Consider the following 22,639-nt stretch of genomic DNA (forward strand, 5'->3'; position numbering starts at 1 on the left):
CATTGCACTATGAGGATACTTAGGCATGAGGGCCCTAATCCTCACCGAGCACTTTATCTATTTCCTTTCCTTTTCCCATTCTTTGTGAGTAATCTTAGATATCACACTTATTCAAGCGAGAACAATCAAAATGGTTCCCATGGAGTACCATGGATGTTTGGGGTGCTAATACCTTCCCCTTGCATAACCGACTTCCTTACCCAATGTATCTCTTTCCCCTGGGTTTTATCGATGTTTTCCCTTCCCTTTGGGGATAAATAAAGTTCGATGGCGACTCTGTTGTATGCTCGAGCGTGCGATACGTTCGGGTATATTTCCGCTAGCTTCAGCTGGCGACTCTGCTGGAGATACTTCGCTACTTGAGGTACTTCCTAGTCGCTAAAAGGAGTCGAGCCCAGTTTTGACTGCTTCTCCGTTCGTTTGGGTGTTTACCTTTATCATCTACTTGTATTATTTATCGCATTTCTTAGTGCTTTATATTATGGATACTATCTGTTATACTCCCTGTTGGGTTGGGATATATTACATGAGAGAGAAGCTTTATACCCGGGCTTGAGTACATACACATGATAGCAAACGTGACTAGAGTCGTGTTTGACCTCCGTGGAGTTATTCCGCGATTATGGTTGACATGATACGTCACACCTAGAGTAGATCCTTTTGGGAGCATCATTGTCCGACGAGTCATTCGTCTAAGGCAATGGTATCTCGAATTGGATCGTTGACTCTAGGAACCTTCTAAGTTGCCTTTGAAGACTAGAATCTACCTGTGAGGGGAATATGGGCTTTTCTGCAGGAAACCATAGACTCTACATACCGTTGTTCTCATGGACGTCGGACCTTTGATCCTGCATCAGGCAGTATACGCAGATTATCCAGACTTTGGATGTTGTTAACCTATGGTATTGCATTGTTGTACATATATTGAAGCTTGGAACTTGGGTTGTTATACCCCCGAGGTCTGGAATCTATGAGTGTTGTATAATTATTTGCATTGCATCCCCAATATATTGAAGGTTTTTATTCGATGTTTTATTTTTGTACTTAACTGGACTAACCTTCGTAATATTTATGTTTCAGGTTTTAGGTCCCATTACTCTCCGTAGCATTCTCCACTAACCATATTTTTCAGGATGCAGAGTTTCGATGATATGCATGTTGTGTTCAGGGATGAAACTCAGAGAAAGCGATATGCGGTCCTATCTAAGCGTCCCATGTTACCCACTAGGTAACCTAACCCTGATTTAATGGAAACCTTAGGTCTTGAAGAAAGTGTGAGGTACCTATGCAATCAAATTCAATGGGAAGAGTATGCTGGTGCCATGCATGTAACCTACATGAACCTAACCCTGGAATTATTAAACTCCCTCAGCTATGAACCCTACATTTGAATCAGTTATCAAAGAGGCTATATTAACTTCAGAATGTTTGGAATTGATTAAACCTTCAATCATAAGGAGTTTGCTGAGTTACTTGGTTTTCAGTATGGCCTTGATGTTATGCCTGAAATCCCTTTAGGCTATTTTATGCAGGTCGAGATAGACAAATTCTGGAGTGATATCACAGGAGGAGGGAGCCCTGACCCTTCTACCCAACTGTCCAAAATAATCCGTAACCCAACCTTCTGATACTTCCAAATGATCCTAGCTCACACTTTCCTTGTAAAGAGTGATATTGATACCCATGTTAGTGCAGAGGAAATCCTTTTTCTATTTTGTATCACCCAGTCACGCCCTGTAGCCCCTGGAAACTTTCTGATTGACAACCTTAACCTTACAGCCAAATCTTCTGAAGGACTTATTCATGTGGGAAGAACTGTGACACATATAGCATCTGCCCTGGGTCTTGACAGAAAATTAGTTCACATGAATTCTTACTGTGGCTACAACCTGGTGGATGTTACCTTCTGTTTAGACCGTGGCCTGATGAGGAGAGACTCCTTTAACTCGAACCAATATAAGCTCCTGATCAATCATGAGACCATCCATTACTTTACTTTATGTGATCCCACGAAGACTAATGTCCATGACAAAGAAAATTGGACATACGCCTTAGAAGGTCGGGATGAGACACCTGATGTACCCAAATCCCCTCTAGTACCAGAATACCGGCCCGTTGCCACCCAACGTACCTTTTGAATAAGGTGACGGGACCGATGATGAGTATGAGTGGAGAGACCAGTCTCCCATTCCGACCATGCCTTCACACCATGCATCAATTGCACACACTGCACCATCTTTTACTTACCCTTCTGCAGGTATATTCACTGGATTCCATAATACTGAAGAAATGTGGCGAGAGCTACAAGCTCAAGAAGAAAGGCGGCTGCCATGAATCAACAGTTGAAGGACAACATGGACTTCATGCGTGAATCACAACGGCAGACTGATAGTTCTCTTCGCAGCATCATAGAATCCCAACAAGCCCTCCTCTCTAATTAGCAGCGTCAACAAGCGAACTTTCAGAGACACCTTACCCTAATGGAGCCCACTCAAGGCTCCGTACTGAGTAACCTTCGAAAGCTGTGGGAATATGATGCCTTATTATCAACTAGATTTGATCGACTAGAGCTTTCAAGAGAGGAGCGTCGTCGCAGCAGAAGTCGTCGTCCGAGGCATTCAGAGCCAGGAGGCGAGGGTACTAGTGGTCAGCAATAGTGTCATCCAGGTTACTCTTTCCTCATATTTTATCGAAACATTATGGAAAATGTTCAGTGTACGTTTGGGAGGAGATTTATATGCTTTCCTTTTCTTTTATTTATTTTTGCTTTTATCGCTTTTTAGTTTATTTTAGTATGTTAGTTTCTTTTCAATAAATTGCATGTGCTAGACGAGTCATTTGTGTAGTGTATCCTTACTTCCCCATTTCTTGAGTCTTACAAAAAAGATTTTGACAAAGAAAATAACTTTTATTTTGAAATTTTGGGCTTTTAGACAAGTTTAGGATATGATGTTAAAGACTTGGGGAAACTTTTAAAAATAAAAGAGATATCGTCTCAACACCGTAAGCTTCTTGACTTTGGAAACTGATCCCGATACTTACTATATTATAGCCTTAATTTTAATCCCAAATAATAAAGCCCTTAAGTAGTTTATTTTAGCAGTCAGCTTTGGCTTAAGCATACTCTACATAAGGAAACCGATGAAAATAAGTGAATGATTCTAAAATTCTTGTATGCCAAAAAATGATAAAATAAAATACTCGTTGTTAGTTGGTTCAGAGGTATCTGGTGTTGGACTTGATAGGGAGGATTACGGTCCGATCCCCCACAGCTACAATAGAGAAAACAAAGGGGTTACACCAAACTTATGTACCAGAGCCCCATGCAAAAAGAAAAAATGATAAAATAAAATACCCGTTGTTAGTTGGTTCAGAGGAATATGGTGTTGAACTTGGTAGGGCGGATTACGGTCCGATCCGCCGCAACTGCAATTGGGTAAAATAAAAAGGGTTACCAAACTTATATACCAGAACCCTATGTGAAAGGATCAGAGTCACTAACCGGTCACCTTACTATGAGTATGTACGGATAACAGGCTTAATGTTATTGCGCATGAATGAAAAGGGATTTAAAGAAGGGATGAAAAAGGTAGGCTTAAGTATAGTAACATAATATGGATTGGTTTGTATAGGAAAGAAGTTTATGATCGCATTTGCGGGAAGTGTAGCCCCAATATTTTTGTTTCATCAGTTAGTACCTATCAACACATCCTTGATTGGGCTTAAACTCTTTTAGCCTAAATTGAATACTTGTATGTTGTTGTTTTTTCTTTCGTGATTGATCAGTGCATTTTGATGCACGTTCTTTCATGTTTGTACTTAAGCATTTCTTCGATTTGCTTTGATTATTTTTATGTTTTAATGTGTTTTCATAATTTATGTTATTTTTGCACTTATTTAATTTTCGTATTTAATTTTCAGCATTAGCAGTTTTTGCGAGAAAAATCATATCTTGAGCTAGGAGTATCGGATTGAGACGTGCTACCAGTCGATGGAAAGCTAAGAAAAAGATCTACAACTTTTGTTCAGAAGTCGAGAGCTGAATCAGATTGTAACAGAGCCAGAAAATTCGTTGAAGTTGCAGCATTAGTTTTATTTAAGTTTTGGGTCATTAGTTTTGGGCTTGAGTTATGTTTTCGATCCAGTTGGGTTGTAAACCAAATTCCTTGTTTTCCATATACCTAGTAGCTGCATAACATGAGGATAATTCACGATTCACGAAATACTTGAAAGCTTTGGCAAGAATTCTCATGAAGAACTAATTGATCCAAACAATTTGTTGTATTCGGGTTCCGATACCTTGAGATTTTAGTAATTCTTATTCAGGTTTTTTATTCCTTTCAATATTAATATATGTATTTTGTTTGCTTAATTTGATTTACATATGCTATATTGATTTAATCTGATTGATTGTGTGATCCTAACTATAGTCACGATTTCGTTTGCTTAATTCGCTATCGAGTTCGTTTAATTCATGAAACTTAATCCCGTTTGCTTAATTCGGATAATAGGAACATGCAACTTATACTATCAATTGCGCTTGTCAGTTGATATTATAATCGAATAGGAATAGTTAATATGCGGTTGGAATTATGATAGTCGATGATAGGCAAAGACCGAATCAGTAAATTGTTGCTACAGCTTATTTCAATAATCACTTATTTTAATCTATTTTTTTAATTGAATCCTAAACCAACCAAAACCCCATTAATCGTTATTATCATTGGTTAATTCATTCAAGAATCCTTGTGAGAACGATAATCCGAGTCAATCTGTCGCTAACTACGTTTTGTCAAAAATACTCGTTTTGATCCGCGCGCGACAGCGGATCAGTGATCCATAAAAGTTTTGCTTGGGGGCAAGCAAAAGTTCAAGTGTGGGAGAATTTGATAACACTGAAACACACTGCGTATTTGACTCGGATTGCACATGCTTATTAGGTTTTTATTGTCATTTTCTTGTGTTATGTTTTCTTTTTGTCCTACTTTCAGGTACTTTTCCCTACAAGAGCCTTTTGTGAAGAAACGAAGCCAAACGAGCAAGAAATAGAAGTGTTTGTGGGAAATTGTACACATGGCGTCCAACATGGCGGCCGCCAAGGAGGGTGCCATGACGTGTAAGCTGTCAACCGGTGGTAACTGCCACGTTCCCATGATCTTTTCATATTTTTCACATGGCGGGCACCATGGTGGGGACGGCGGGTGCCATCTTTGTTGGCATGTTCCTAATAAGGCTAGTTGGAGGGTAGCTTTGTCTTTTCCTAGCTTCTCAAAATCTCTATAAATAGGTGTCTTCCTTTCACTTGAAGGGCATCCAACTTAGTTCACAACGCTAAGCCTAAAGTTCACCATTGTAAAAGAGTTAATCTGTCACATCGGGGGGTTATCTCACTTGAGTTGTAGTTAGGCTGGAGCATTATACAAACAATCTTGCCGCCATTTTAATTTCCAGTCTTTACTTTGCAGTCAAGTTTACTTTCTAGTGTACCAGATTAAAGTCTCCGATTTGGAGCAGGTTTCTTATTCAAGTTTATTTGCATTTACATTTTATTTATCTTGCATGCTTTACTTTATTTATTTATCTGTCTTGCTTTTACCTATTCGCTTATTAACTTGCACATTTTATTTGTCTATTCTTTTAAACATGATTAATTCTGCTATGTTGATTTCTATTTCCATGTCTGGCTAAATCTTTAAAGGTTAGGATATAAGGATCTCCGTTAAGATGATACTCCATAATTTGTATCTATAGGAATGCTTTAGGGGCTGTTTTGGTTTTAACACAAGTTTTCAGTACTTATTTTGTTCGGTAACTACGAAATTAGAGTCGAGATATAGTTGGGTAAGATCGAAAGTCGTCCAACTCTTAAAGATAAACTTGGTTAGTTTTAACTGGTCAAAATTAGCGAAAGCACTCTGTCCGGTTAATTAGGATTTTTTAACACTATTAGAAAACGATTTTGAAACTATTTTCGGACGCGTTTGTAGGTTTAAAATCCGGATCCTTGAGCGAAAGCCATGGATCTCTTTTAAGTTAAACTTTCCAAATCAAAATCACTTTTTAACTAAGTCAAGAATTAATTTCTTAAAAATAGGTTTACTACTTTAACGCAACGAGCACCCTTCATAAGTGACAATGAAGGGCATTAATTAGAGAGTAAACTCGGTTCTGAATACGCGAAAGCGACAATTCCTATTAAATTGATTCTTCTTAAAGTAGAAAATATTGCCCCATAAGTAGATCTATTTAGAAACAATTGGAGTATTTCCTAACTAATATAAATTACATCTGAGCCTGTATTTGTTATCTGAATTTATTTACTTCATTATTTCCTTTTCTGTGTATGTGAACCTACTCATTTGATTTGCCTTAGATAAACACCGTAACAATAAAAATAGAAGGATTGACAATTTGGTCTCTGTAGGAACGATAATCTTTTGTATTACTTTGATGTGTTCCGTATACTTGCGGATAACAAATACATCCACCAGTTGACATTGCGGATGAAAGGGACATTATCATGCAAAGACAAGGGGAAAACTTAAACGTATTGATGAGTTTCATGCTAGCTACTTGGATTACCAATATCCTTGATATTTCCTTATGGATAAGATGGTTATAGACCAAATGTTGCCCACCGAGATCTTGACATATTCGATGATAATCTAAGAAACAAACTTACTATTCGAGAGTGGTTGGAATTTCAAATTCAAACCAGATCTTATAAGGGTAAAACTCTTTTATCGTGTAGGAGATTGTTTCAACAATTTTTGGTTGATGGCTACACCATGCTTGAGGGAGAGATATTAAAGTGGCTCTGAAACAACCAATCTAAACTTAGAGTCTCAAAGTATCAAAGTCTTAATGAAGAGGGAGACCAAATTCGAAATCCAGGTTCAATAACAGGAAAGAGAGTCGTATTACCATCTTCTTATGTGGGAAGTCGGAGATTCATGAATCAAACATACTATGATGGCATGGAAATTTATAGTAAGGTCGGCTTCCCAGATCTATTTATAACATTCACATGCAACCCAAATTGGACCGAAATTCAAAGAGCTCGTAATCCTTTAAAACTCAAGCCACAAGATAGACCAAATATCATTGCTAGGGTTTTTAAGATGAAGTTTGATAACCTCTTTACAGACGTGACTAAGAAAGGTTTTTTGGGAAAAGTACTTGCATGTAAGTTCATCTTATTTACTCTTCTTTCATATTTTTCATCATTTAAGCTACGAGGAATTATTGGAATGACATGTTTCTAAATAAAATCTTTCTATTAATTTCTGATTTACAATTTTAGATATGTACACTATTGAATTTCAGAAGAGAGGGTTTCCATATGCACACATCCTTATTTTCTTGCATCTGTCAAATAATTACCCTGAACCATCTGATATTGACAAGATTATATCTGCTGAGATTCTAGATCCTTTGAAACAACCAAAGTTGTATAATCTTGTGAAGACCCATATGGTACACGGACCTTGTGGGATGGAAAATCCAAAATTCCCGTGCATGAAGGATGGGAAGTGTTCTAAGTATTTTCCCAAGAAATTTCAAGATGTTACCGTTGTTGATCAAGGAGACTATCTGGTTTATATAAGACGAGATAATGGCTATACGATTGAGAAGAATGGAATCAAACTCCATCGCGGTCATGTTATGCCCCACAACCCAAGTTTTCTTATGAAATGTGAAACACACATCAATATGAAGTGGTGCAATCATAATACTTCTATTAAATATCTGTTTAAATACATTAACAAGGATTCTGATAGAATATCAGTTGTTATTATTCCAATTAAAAGTGCAGGCGATGAAAATGTTGACGAAATCAAACAATACCTAGATTGTAGATGTGTTTCTTCGAGCGAAGCTTGTTGGAGAATATTTTCTTATTCTATTCATGGAAGAAAATCGACAGTGGAAAGATTGTTTTTTCACATGGAAGGTGAGAACTTCGTATACTACAAAGACTTTGAACAAATTGGAAATGTCCTTTTAAAGGCAAGTGCCACTGAATCTATGTTTACTTCATGGTTTTTGGCTAACATAGATTATGAGGAAGCTAGACTTTTGACATATGGACAATTTGTGTCGATGTTTGTTTATGTTAAGAAACAAAGATGTTGGAAACCTAGAAAAAGAGGGTACACTATTGGTCGGTTAATTTGGGTCCCTCCTACAACGGGGGAACTGTATTATATAAGGATGTTATTGACTGTGAAGAAAGGCCCTACAACTTATGATGATCTCAAAATTGTTGATGGGTTTACACATGCAAGTTTCCGAGAAGCATGTTTTGCAATGGAGTTTCTACAACATGACAAAGAGTTCAAAACAGCAACCAAAGAGGCATACAACTGGGGTTCCAGTATATTTCTTCGAAAACTCTTTTTATAATGTTGATTTCTGCTCCAATGAATTGACCTGATTATGTATGGCGTAACACTTGGATATACTTATCGGGTGGAATTCTGTATGAACAAAGGAGATTATCACATAATCCAGGTTAGCTTACATTATCTTCATCTTCTATTGCTATTATCTGTACATCTCCTATCTATTAACATATCTAAGACAATTTCTTGTAGAATTATCATTGTCTGACTAAGAGATCCAACAACTTACTTTGATTGAAATTGAAAAGAAACTTCAAGAAAATAGGAAGAGCTTGAAAGAGTTTAATCCTATGCCGTATCCAAATGATTATGTCCTTGATTTTCTAGATAATCGTCTAATATATGATGAATGCCAATATGATATTTCTAACTTAAAAACTATTATTTCAAGATTTGTTTCAATCTTTAACAAGTATTGATTTTTTTTCCATATTTCACTATCGTATATCATATTTTAAATAGATATACTAACAATTTATGTCGGCATTAACATTTAAAATTTACTATTTATTTATCCAACAATTCATACCGGTAATGAGATATCAAATTTCTAAATGAGCTGCACTAACATTTAACATGTACGGCTGCACTATACATTATTTTGTTTAAATCATTGATGTTAAATATATTAGTTTTTTATATTGCCATTTCACTTTTTTACTACTTCTACTTCACTTATTAAATGATTTCATTGCTATGCATGTCATATACTTATTATCTGATTTCATTGCTATGCATGTCATATATATATATATATATATATATATATATATATATATATATATATATATATATATATATATATATATATATATATATATATATATATATATATATATATATATATTGATAAAACTATATAAATCTTATATAACTTATGCATCCATTGCTATGCTACTATATGTATTATTTTGTTGTCATGTATATGAAATTAATTACTTTACATTGTCAATTGTAAAATATTTTACATTATCGATTCATTACCATCACCTGTTTGCATTATTTTATAGGATTTTAAAATAAAAATTAAACTTATTCCAATATCGAACGTCTATGATTAACTGACGCTGTAAAATTCTTTTACACTGTCAGTGTATTTCAATTAAATTTCATGTATATCATGATAAAACTACATAAATCAAATATTGGTTTCTACATAACTTAATTAATGAATGCATTGCTGTTTTGATTTTGGTTTTATAAATTTATTAAATTCCTTGCATCATCAACATATTTTAGACTAAATGTGTTGTTGTTTTGATTTTCGTTACATCATAAACATTATTAATGACTGCATTGTTGTTTTCATTTTGATTTTGATTTTGGTATTCATATTCATTTCAAAACTAAATATATATTTTCCCCCAATTTACACAGAAGAACAACTCAGTATTTTTAAAGAGATCATGCAAGTTGTCATTAACCAGAAAGGAGGTGTGTTTTTGTATACGGTTATGGGGGAACTGGAAATATTTTCATGTGGAACACACTTTCAGCAACTTTACGTTCTAAGCAAGATATTGTTCTAAATGTCGCGTTAAGTGGAATCGCAAGTCTACTTTTACCAAGAGGTAGAACGACCCATTCAAGATTCAAGATACCTGTACCATGCATAGAATCATCCATTTGTAACATTGAGAAAAAAATCTGACCTTGTTGGCCTTTTGCAAATAACAAAGTTGATTATATGGGATGAGGCACCTATGGCAAATAAATTTTATTTTGAATCTCTTGACAAGTCCTTGAAAGATATTATTGGCCATGACAATGTGGAATGTGAGACAATTTTTGGAGGCAAAGTTGTGGTTTTTGGTGATGATTTTTGACAAATATTACCCGTCGTACCAAGAGGAACAAGGTTTGATATTGTGCATTCAACCATTAATGCTTCCTACATCTGGGATCATTGCAAGATACTAAAACTAACAAAAAATATGTGTTTACAAACTAGGTCCAACTCTTCTAATGCATCAAATATTCAATTGTTCTCTGATTGGATTTTAAAAGTAGGGATGGTCAAATTTCTGAACCAAATGATGGTTATGCAAAAATTAAAATTCCACCGGAGTTACTTCTTACAGATTACATAGACCCCATTGATAAAATTGTTACAACTACTTACCCAAATCTCCTTCAAAATTACACAAATACAAATTTTCTACAAAGTAGAGTTATTTTAGCATCAGCTATTGAGATTGTTGATGAAATAAATTATTGTTGGTGTAAGCCCTAGAGGCCAATACTTTTTGGTACTTGTATCGAATTATTTATTAATAATAAAAGGCATTTTCTTTATTATGGTTGATTAATAAAGTCCCTGGAGTAGATAGTCCGTTTGATGTATTAAGTGTGACTTAATCATGAGAACACATTAAACATAAGGACACTATTCCTAAAGTATCCGTAGTCGAGCTTTAGTGTGAAGTGGGATAACATTAAAGCATTAAGACTATTATGTTTGTAGACTGATGATCACATCTCATGGATCATGGATAAAGAGTTATCAAGTCTTAAACATAGGTATGAATATTAAGAGTAATATTTATACCGGATTGACCCGCTATGAGAATACTATATAGAAAGTTATGCAAAGTGTCATAAGTTATTCTCATGGTGATAATAGTGTATTCCACTCTTCGACCTGAAACCACTATGGATCCTAGATGTAGAGTCGAGTGCTTTATTGCTGATCCAACGTTGTCCGTAACTGGATAACCATAAAGACAGTTGATGGGTACTCCACAAAGCATGCTAAGGGACATGAGTGACCTAGATGGAATTTCCCCATCCTGCATAACAGGATAAATGTCTATGGGCCCAATATTGAACTGGACAAGGATGACACGGTCTATGCCTTGTGTTCAATATAGACATAAGGGCAAAAGGGTAATTATACACATAATTATTATCACAGAAGGAATTGTCAGATCACTTGACATTTTCGTGTCTTGGGTAGCAGTGATGTGTTGCTAGATACCGCTCACTGTTTATTATGTTAAATGCGTGATTTAGTATAATTGCCAACGTCACGAAAACCTACAGGGTCACACACAAAGGACAGATTGATGAGAGATAGAGTAACTAAGGAATACCGTAAGGTACGGTGCCCTTAAGTGAGTTATAGAACATCGTAAGGTACGGTGTACTTGAGTAGAATACGAAATATGGTAAGGTACCATGAGCTTAAGTGATTTTGGACATATTATAAGATATGGGCCAGAATACACTTAAGTGGGCTTTTAGCTTGAAGCCCACACAAGTGGTTCTATAAATAGAACCCTTGTGCAGAAGCAAAAATTTTTTTTTGCGGTTGCATTCTTTTTGTTTTCACCCTCTCTCTCTCTCTCACTCAAAGCCTTCATTCGTACCAGCTAGCACTGAGATTGAAGGAACCCGTTCGTGTGGACTGAGTAGAGACGTTGTCATCGTTCAACGTTCGTGATCGCTCCGTGGATCTGCATCAAAGGTTTTAATTGTCACAAGAGATCTGCACCAAAGGTTTCAGTCGTCACAAGAGGTAAATATTCTATCACTGATCATGACCATTCGTAAGGATCTCTAAAGGAGAAAATTTTAATTTCCGCTGCGTTTTGGACCGCAATTCTCCTTCAATTATTACATCATAAAACTTCTTCCAGGTGACTATTTTTTAAACACATTTTTTTCACTACATATTATGAATTCTCATATGTTGTTGTTAACACACTATCTACTTTTTTCAGGTGAAGCTAAAGAGTTTTTAAGTAGTGATTCCATTGATAGATCGGAAGTTAATGACAATGATGCTTACGAACATTACACCAGAACTCTTAAGCTGTTTGAAAACTTCTTGATTTCCTAATCATTTCATGAAACTAAAGGTTTGATGAACTATAATGTTAATACGAAATTTAGATCAATCTAAAGGTTTGTGCAATGGTACAAGATTGATTATTACAAGGCTATCAAATCATGTCATCGAAGCTAAGATTATATCAGGTACAAATATTGGAAACACCATTTACATCCCAATAATGTCTTTTTCACCTTCTTAATCACATTGGCCATTCAAACTTATAAGAAGACAATTCCCCATTATTGTCTCATTTGCTATGTGTCATACCCTTAAATTTACCCTACCCCCATATCACTTTCTTAAGCCCTAAACCCTAAGCATACATCCCATACATGTCATCTCATATGTATTTGTACTTAATGACTATCAATAATCCAAAAGCTCAGGGCATGAGATTCATTTGTGAAGAATCAAACTCCTCAGGCCATGTTAAGGTGTGCCCAATCCACCTTAACCGTAATATCATCCTTAAGCACTCCCACAAAGCTTACAAAATCACTCAAAACACCTCACTCACTCCCTAAACCCAATTTTGGTGGTGAGTCCCCTTTGAAGAAGATTCAAGATTCATCTGGTCACCCAAGGACCAGACCCTAGTTCTTAACCCTTCGTTGGCTTGTACAAGTCACAGTCCACTATGGATTTTGACCATTGCTATTGAGGACCCCTTAAATCCAAAGTTTATTTATTCCCCACACCTTTTAAACATCTCAACTTGACCCTTGCATCACCAAACCCTAATTCATCTGACTTTGGTTCTTGATGAAACTTATGGCTCAAGAAACCCTAATTTAGGGATCCTTCAATCATTGACCTTGCTCATTTTTTTATCATCCAATAACCCTAACATTCATCCAAAATTATTTTATGTCCATTACAACCAAGATCCATCATTTAAACACCCATTCAATCCATGTTACAAGTAGTTGGTTTGTTCATGATTTTTCAACTTTCAATGTTTTGATCCATCCATCAATTTGACCTAAAATCATCCCACAAAGGTCCAAATATTATTTCCCGTCATGTCATGATTATATTAACTCAAACCATCCACCATTGTGCCTTGGAGATCAAGAAATCACAAAATCCCATTTTTAGGTCATGTTGGTTGGTTGCATTTTGGCAAGAATGGCCAATGGGAAGTTCCAAAGACCATAACTTTCTCATTTCTCAAGATTTTTCAATTCTTCTTCGAGCCAAATTTCCTAAATAAATTCCTCTCCAAGACCTAATTCATTGAGGAAGGGATTCAATTTTGCTATTGACCAAGCTGGTCCGACATGGCTACCATGCCCTAAAATCATGTAATGACCACTACTTTGACACATTGCCATTTACAAACCATAAACCCTTTTGACCTGGTTCCTTTTGCATTCAATCAAGTACATGTCAAGGAGAAAATCGCCCAAAATTGAGACAAAATACACGAGCCAATTTCATTTGGCCTTGCTTCAAACATGGGGTTTCATCCTGATGTGCAAGCCAGATTATAACCAGTCGGAATTTGAAAATGGATACACCAAGTCACCAAATCAATTCCTTCTGATCCCAATGGTCCCCAAACACTTTGCATATGGTAGTGTGATGTAGAAGGAAGTCAACTTGGATGCCAAAGCTCATCATAATTCCAAAATCGATTCCATGTGCAAAATTTAGATTTTTCCTAAAATGGAAAAAAGCAAAATCCATAGCAGACTATCTCTTTGCTCTTGTCTGTTCCAGATCGATGCTAAGGACTAAAGCAAAGTAGTATGAGGTACAAGCAAGCTCAGACAACAACCACATTTGTCACCCATGATCCAACCTCAACCATGCTTTGAGCCACTTCCCTTTTCTAAGTAAACCTTCACATTCTCCCTCCAAAACCATCCAGACACCTTCCCTATAAATAGTTGAAGGTGTCCCATTCATTTTTCAAGCATGAAAGCCCCTCAAACCTCTGCTGAACATTCGAGCTGAACCATCCGAAACAGAGATTGCACTTTTGAGTTTCAAAGTGTTTTAACTCCAAACAACCATCCAGAAACCATCACTAACCTTCATTCAAGCTTTTCAAACTCTTAACTCGCCTTCCCCAAGCTTCATCTAAGCTAAGCCAAGTCATCAGAAAACCTCCCTAAGTTGTTTCTGATCAGGTAGTTTGCTTCATCCCCATCATCAAACAAGTTACCATTCAACTCGAAATGATCTTCTGATCATTTCCCCTAAGTTTCCAACTTTGATTACTCAATATTTAGAATTTAATTTTTATATTAGGTTAAGTTCATTCTTCTGGTTCGTGGCAGAATACTCCACACTCAAAGCCAATTAATGACTCATGAGTGTGAAGTACGGTTTGTTTATGATTGTGCAATGTGATTCCATAAAAAAATGTAGTTGAAAACGTGTATTTCCAAATTTTTATTTTCAAAATTCCAAGGTTAAATCGTGTCGACACCAAATTCGTTTCTTCGCGCGAGATTTGAATTTGAAAATAAATCGTGTCGTGTTCTGATTGGCCTTTCGGCGTGCACATCCATTTTTTACTTTGTTTTTATTATTTATTCACTTCGGTGTGTTTGTTAACACCACCGAGCCATTGGCCCAGTGGGAGAGGGGGTTGATCCCCCCATGACCCCAAGGTCAGAGGTTTAACCCCCGGCGTGTGCGAATCCTTTATTTCTTTTTTCATTTGTTTTATTTTATTTATTTATTTTCACCTTTTACTTCCATTTTATTTTTATTTTTTATGTCACTTATTTTATTTATTCTAAAAAAATGTCCAACATTGACCCCCATTATGTTTTCCTCTAGTATTTGATTTTGTCTTATTTCAAGTCATTTGGGTATTTTTTTAGGGACTTATGGAGTCTTGAACTTATGGACTAGTGAAATCCACCTAGGTCATGATTTGTTTGGTTTAGGGTTGATTAAACCTTCCATACTTCAATCCCACCACTGGATGATCAAGTGTTCATCCATGGTACTTTGAAGCATGGATAGGTTACCCCTATTTCAAATAACTTGGGCTATTTGACTTATGGATGAAGTCTTACTTGTACATATGTTTACTTGTGATTCCATCTGGTACATTGTTATTTATTTTGGTTCATACTAACCCATTAACCTCTTATACTTACTTGTTTATACCATATGCTAACTCTTATTACCTTGTTAAGATTGTACTTTGATCTTATAACTTGCCTACTTAACAACTTAATCAATCATAATCTTTCAACCTTGGGTTTGTTATAGTCTTCCTTTTGTCAATCTATTGATAGATGGACTTGGGGTTGAACAACTTTCATTATTACAAATCTATGGTAAGTTGATCCATTGATCATATTCCATACTTTGCATCAGTGATAAGTTATCCTCTGATGCGACATATTTTGAATCTATTGACCTAAGGATAGATAATCCTAAAGTGTTGGTCCATTATTCATAATTCTAACTTAACCTAACTCTACTAACTTTTGATTACAATTAACCTTTTGTTATTGTTATTATCATTGTTATATTCATTATTATTTACCTTTCATGTCATTTACACTTAAGTACCCATCATCACCATATTCATTGTATAAACTTCATCGTGCATTGTTTATTTATTTGTCTTTATTTGATTCACTACGCCAAAAACTGGAATAGACAGCGCACCTTAGAGGGCGCTTTCTTAAAGAAGCGCACTCTAAAGTGAAGAGAAAAATAAGGAGGAATAGACAGCGCACTTTAGAGGGCGCTTTTGTAACAAAGCGTCCTCTAAAGTGAAGCGAAAAAATAATGAGGAAATGGAGGGACACCAATAGAGGACGCGTTTATGAAAGCGCCCTCTAAGGGTACCCTTAGAGGGCGCTTTTAAAAAAGCGCTCTCTAAGTCCATGTACATTTCCAGTTTATAAGGCGCTTTTGGAAAGCCTTAGAGAGCGCTTTTAGAAGCGCCCTCTTAGGCCCCCTTTAGAGGGCGCTTTTTTTACACAAGCGCCCTCTAAGGTCCCCTTTATTAAACATTAAAATTATAACATATATACTGCATGTCTCTTTATTTTCCCTCTCTATATGCCATTTCATTTACGTAACTGGGTTTTCTCTCTACTGCGATTACTCTCTACTGCGATTACTCTCGTCCTCCGTTCGTTCTCCCTCCCTCACCATCGTCGTCGTCGTCGCCTCTTTCTGCTGCTGCGTTCACGTTCACTGAGTTATCTGCGTCCACCGTCGCTGTTCACTTTCTTCTCCATCGTTACCGTCACCTTGAAGGTATTTCTCTTCTCCATCGTTACCGTTCACTTTCTTCAGGTGTTTGATTAGGGCATTTTCTAAACTGAGTTTTACATTTTGTGCATTATGTTGATTAATGTTGTTTAGGGCAAACGAGCACTATATGGTGTTCATGAGCACCTTGTTGTAAGGTTTTTTTATTTCTGATTGAAAACTGATGTCATTTGGAGTGTGTTTGAGCTTGTGCTTGGAAGTTTGATGATTATGGATGCAAGTTTGTTCATGTTCCAAACACCATAAGTTTGCATTGGTCTTTTGTATGCAGTAGGTGTGTGTGAGTTTGTATTCAATAATGATGAAAAAAAGAGAGAGTTTAGATTGTTGTAACATGAGAGAAATGGATGGTATATGAATGTGTTTTTTGTGTAGCTTCACGAATATGGTCATTGTCTTACTTGGGTCTTATTGAATCATTTCTATATTACAGATAAAATGGCTAACCAAGACGATACCCATGACGCGAGTGGATCACGTAACAATGTTGAAAAAGAAATCAAACGAGGATTGACTGTTATGAAGTCAATCATTCGTGCAAGAGACAAGGGTGAAAAATTCGAAGTACATTGGAGTGCTGAAGACCAACTAATTGAGCCTAACGGTTCAATGTTGGCAAGTTACATTGGTTCCCTTGTTCGACAACATATTCCGATTACCTGTGATAATTGGAGAAGTCCGGAATTGAAGGTTGGCAAAGAAAAAATATGGTCCGAGATACAGGTACTTACCATATATTATTATATGTTTTTTTTGTTGACTATTTGTGGACCATATATTGTTATAATATTACTTATAATAACACACTCCATTTGTATGTTTTTTAGAGATCCTTTCACATCGATGAAAGCCGGCAAAAATATTGTATTCAATTGGCTGGAAAAAGACTCCGAGGATTTCGATCCTTTTTGTCCAACAAATTTCTTAAGGATGAGGAAGGAAACTTTGTTGAAGCAGAACGACCAATGAAGTATGCGGAGATTATTTCAGCCGAAGAATGGGATAACTTTGTCGCCAAACGAAGAAACGAAAAATTCCATGTAATGTCTATTAATTATGGTATTATACAATTGTTAAGTTACTTGGTTCTAATATGCCTTAAACTTTTTTATCCAGGAAGTAAGCGACAAAAATCGGAAAAGGGCATCAAAACCCGCGTATCCGTACAAAAAAGGGCGTACGGGATATGCACGGTTACAACAAAGAATTGTGAGTATATTCAAATGCTATGAGCTTATACATTGTCACAATATGTTATAATTGATGATCTTATAATCTGATTCAATTTGTAGCTAGCCGAGGAGAAAAGTGACGCAACATCTCTTCCGGAGCACGTACTGTGGAAGGCTGCTCGGGTTGGGAAGGATGGGGTTATCGTTGAAGCGGTTCAAAATGTTTATGACGAATGTGTAAGTATATGTAACATTATTTCTTTAATTATATCGAAAATTTTGTTAGACATATAATTCATTTTTAATCTCCTCTAATAATATTTCAGGAGACTTTATCCCAAACCTTACCTTCAACCGAGGTCCAGGATTGCAGGAGCGTACTTAGTCGAGTACTAAATGTTCCTGAGTATTCCGGTCGTGTGAGGGGTAAGGGTTTTGGTGTGACTCCGTCGTCATTTTATAAAAAACCAAAAACAAAAAATCCTACCAACAAAGAGGTGATGGAGACCTTGGCGGAGTTAAGGGCACAAGTACTCGAACTGCAAAAGGAGAATGCAAGGTATAGAGAGGAAAGGTGCGGTTCCGAGGCAAAAGATACTAGTGACCGAGCTAGTATCAATTGTCAACCGAAATTTCCCGAGGTAATTATATATGTTATTATGAAATTAAAATAACACTTTTTTACTTGACACATATACACGTTAACAATAACATTTATTATTGGTTTAGGGCATTACACCTTGTCAGCTGTATCTATCGTCACCAACTTATCGCATAGTTGGCAAGGGAAAAGTGCACAACACTTCGGGTGAATTACTTCACCATAATACCCTCCCGGTGGGATATATGAAAGTTTCGGTTGACCTTGTATTAGATACCGATGCGCTTCTACCATTACCTGACGTTGTTTCAGAGACAACGTTGATGCGAGATGCAGTCGGATCCTTTGTTGGATGGCCGTCAGATCTAATTTTCCCAGATGCCGAGGTATATATGTTCTAAATGATTATGAATATTTAGTATTCACATTTCAATTCAGCTACAATTATGATATTTAATCAATCCTTATTACACGGTAATGTTAGACTCCTACAAGACCTACACATAAAGCTAGTAAAGGGATTTCAAGACGCATCGAGTCGGTTGCATCTCAAAAAGAGGTACAAATATATATACCCATTGAATTATATACGCAACGATTCTGTTGCATCACAAAAAGTCATGATTTAACTTATATGAATTTTTAGGTTCCCGGTCAAAAGTTGAAAAAAGCTGGTAAGGATATTCCAACGACGTCCGGGACAAAATCTCAAATTATGATGCGTCTTGAGAAAATGGTGGAAGAGTCCGATATTATGCACGGCGCCATCGGTAGTATAGATTTTGATGAAGGTGTTTTCGGAATTGCTCATTCCGAAATAATTGCAAAGGAGGACATGCAACAACTTTTTGAACACGAAGAATTGGGCATCGCTGTCATTCATACATACATATGGTACTCCGATCAATCTATTATTTACTTAGTTGAACAATTTATTTACACATTTCAATGAGTAGTCTAATGTTTATTATGTTTCTATTTAAGGTATATGTATGTAACATTGATGCGGGGAACTGAATTGTGTAACCGATTCAATTTTATTGCTGCTTCCCGTATCAACACAACGTTTATAACGAAAAATCCAACATCCGTAAAGAATGAACTAGTCGATAGATTCATGGCGGCCGACGATAATACTACACCCAGTTTGTATTTTTTATCGTTTAATTCTGGCAACGAGTTAGATTTTCTTTCTAATAATTTCATTCTAATCTATGTATATCTTTTACGTAGAAAATTTTCATGCATCTAAATTTTTGTTTTATTTTACAGTGGTCACTGGGTGTTGGTTGCTATGGATCTTTCGAGACTAATGGTGTATTATCTCGATTCGTTATCGGGTGATTGGAGTAAATATCCGAGTATGAAGAAGACGGTTGACGCGTAAGTGAAATTCTCCTAAATATTCGTGTGTATTTGTATATTTAATTATGTCTGTCAGATTGATCTCAATATACGTTTTTATTTTGTTAGGGCAATACTAAAATTTAGATCGAAAAAGAATTATCGTAATAGGAAGGACATTACCTGGGTCAGAGTTCAGGTATATATTAAGTATCTTATTTTTGCTTATAATAGTGTTTGTTTTTTTGCTTATAATAGTGTTTGTAAGAAATTAACTATATATATATTGTTTGTTTTTCTGTGTAGTGTCCTCAGCAAAACAATTCGGTCGATTGCGGATTTTTTGTATTGAGATTTATGAGAGATATCATTGCGTTGAATCGTATAGACATCCCAAAAATGGTATGGAATAATAACTTAGGGTTTATTTTAATATTATCGGATATTTCATCTAATTTGTTACTAAATCATGAATGTGTTTTATTCTCTTAATTGTAGTACTTTGAGGAATACAAATCTTACTCAAGAGCTCATTTGGATGAAATGAAGGATGAATTGTGTCAATTCCTTGTTGATCAAAGAATCATATAGCTAGGTTGTATATTGTTGTACATATATGTATGGAATGTTGTTGTTGTATGCTGTTGTTGTATATATGTTGTATATTGTTGTTGTACTTTTACTAAATCATGAATATGTTGTTGTATATTGTTGATCAAAGAATCATATATTAATGTTGTATATATGGAGGATTAATGTTGTATATAAATGGATTCATGTTGTATATATCAATGGATTAATGGTGTATAACATTGGATTAAAGGATGAAATCAATATGAATTTTACACTTTTGCAGCATGCGAACAGGTTCCCAATTAAATATCCACTGTTTTTCAAACAAATTTTTTTAAAATAACTAACACTTTAGAGGGCGCTTTCTGTAGGAAGCGCCCTCTAAACACTTTACATTGACAACTTTAGAGGGCGCTTTGTCCAGAAAGCGCCCTCTAAACACTTTACATTGACAACTTTAAAGGGCGCTTTAGCGCCCTCTAAGGTGGCCCTTTATGGACCACTCCAGAGGGCGCTTTTTTCTGAAAGCGCACTATAATGTGGCCCTTAAAGGGCCACTTTAGACAGCGCTTTCTCCAGGAAAACAAAGCGCTGTCTTTACCTATGCCAGTGCCACTTTAGAGGGCGCTTAAAAGCGCTGTTATAGGCGAAAATAAGCGCCCTCTTTTCCCTTATTTGGCGTAGTGATTGTTATCATTACATTTGAAAACAACAAAAACATGATAAAATTATAAGATTAAAAATAATTCATTTCACTTAATCCACTCGGACTTAGAGGATCTCATCCTAGGACCTTTGCTTGGGGGCCTTTTTCATTACCTTTGTGATACTCTGTGAACTTTAGGTTTCATCTGTACTTACTTTCCGGTTGTAAGAATGACATCATGACACCACCTTAGGGGGACATGTTTGTAAGACCATTATCCTTTATTTAGCTTAGGTCACTCCTCCCCCACACAAGGCTTTCTCTTGGGCTACCTTACAATGAGACCCTTTATTTTCTTGTCGTTTACTTTGCATTCATGTTGCATTAGCCAAATTTCATAATCAAATAAGAAAACCCTTGATCCGACGTCAAGTGGCATTTTCCTAATCAAATTTAATACATTTAATAACTACAATTAGTATTGTGCGCCATGATCCTTAAGTGGTGGAGAATGAATTAGAATGGAGCATTCCTACCCTCACTCTAGTTATTTTGGACGCAAGACGCTTGACTTGTTGTCTAGAGTATTCACATCCGTCCCTAGATTTTAGTGCAATCTAATCACAAACATTCTTTTTATAAACCCTTATTCAAGGTAAAATCAATACAACCCATCAAACCTGTTCTTTGTGCCTTAGGGCATCATCCCCAAAACCCTTTTCTCAGAGGTAAAATCAATCAACACAAATATTTTCTACTCCAAACTACGGAGCTCTAATTCCTCATACTCGATGAGTGATACGTAGGAACAAAGGCCACAATCCTTGGAGAGTACCATAATAAAAGACCCAAAATCTCTCTGTTTCAGACATTCTTTTAAAAAAGTAAGATAATAATTGTGATAAATCCCCGCACACACAAAGAACCCAAATGGTTCCCATGGAGTACCATGGATGTGAGGGGTGCTAATACCTTCCCCTTGCGTAACCGACTTCCAAACCCAAATCTCAATTGCGAGACCGATTCCTTATCCCCTTTTTAGCGCTTCCCATGCGCGTATCTTTTTTGAGGGTTTTATCGACTATTTTCCCTCGCCTCTCCGATAGAGGTACACAAACAAAATTCGGTGGCGACTCTCCTGTTTTCTCTTTAAACAAGACGACGGTCCCAATTCCTCGTTATCGTGTGAAATCCCGGTAGAGACACTATGAAAATAAAAAACTCTCAAGGAAAATCGTTAGATTTTGTTGGTTTATATTTTCCAAAAGATGTATTCAGTCATGGTCAACTTTATGTGACAATGTTAAGAGTCAAGAGCAATGATGGTTTTAAAATCTTAATTCATGACAAAGACAATAATCCTTTAGCTCAAACAAATAATGTGGTCTTCAAGAAAGTTTTCCATAATATTTTCTAGGTATTTTTATATTTCATGTTCTTTCCCCATATCTTTCTATTTAACAATGAAACATTTTTACTCAAACCTTTCTGTTATTTGTTACAATTTCTACTGACTATTTCCTTTTCTTCTTTATTAGGCATCTTGTGATAGTTCTAACTACAATAAAATCAAATTACTAATCATGTAAATTTTATATATTTATGCATAAATTTACTTTTATAGACGGCACTAATACTACGTGATTTTTTTCAATAAATAAGATATATAAAATTCCGTCAAACTTATTAAATAAAATTTAACTTTATTTCCAAATATGTTTATATAATATTCAAATAATTTTTTTTTCTAAAAACTGTGATTCAAATAGTTCATAACTATTGCTCTAAAAACTTAAAAGGTTTACGCGG

At 35.8% G+C, this 22,639-nt stretch overlaps 1 protein-coding gene across 1 annotated transcript; it reads left to right on the plus strand.

Moving 5' to 3' along the window:
- The first annotated feature begins 6,953 nt into the window (after positions 1 to 6,953).
- On the plus strand, positions 6,954 to 12,246 carry LOC127123377 (uncharacterized). The gene is made up of 3 exons (XM_051053597.1): positions 6,954 to 7,185; positions 7,304 to 8,377; positions 12,128 to 12,246. The coding sequence occupies exons 1-3, from the start codon at positions 6,954 to 6,956 to the stop codon at positions 12,244 to 12,246; spliced, it is 1,425 nt and encodes a 474-aa protein (XP_050909554.1).
- Positions 12,247 to 22,639: the final 10,393 nt, after the last annotated feature.

The sequence above is a fragment of the Lathyrus oleraceus genome, chromosome 2 (genome assembly GCF_024323335.1).
Source record: "Lathyrus oleraceus cultivar Zhongwan6 chromosome 2, CAAS_Psat_ZW6_1.0, whole genome shotgun sequence".
Lineage (NCBI taxonomy): Eukaryota > Viridiplantae > Streptophyta > Magnoliopsida > Fabales > Fabaceae > Lathyrus > Lathyrus oleraceus.

What these genes read in the sequence shown, in the direction of transcription:
- LOC127123377 (XM_051053597.1), top strand. Translation starts at nt 6,954, where the DNA reads ATGAATCAAACATACTATGATGGCATGGAAATTTATAGTAAGGTCGGC. An exon ending in TTTGGGAAAAGTACTTGCAT is followed by an intron (nt 7,186 to 7,303) that starts GTAAGTTCATCT and finishes TTACAATTTTAG; the next exon opens with ATATGTACACTATTGAATTT. An exon ending in GGCATACAACTGGGGTTCCA is followed by an intron (nt 8,378 to 12,127) that starts GTATATTTCTTC and finishes TACTTTTTTCAG; the next exon opens with GTGAAGCTAAAGAGTTTTTA.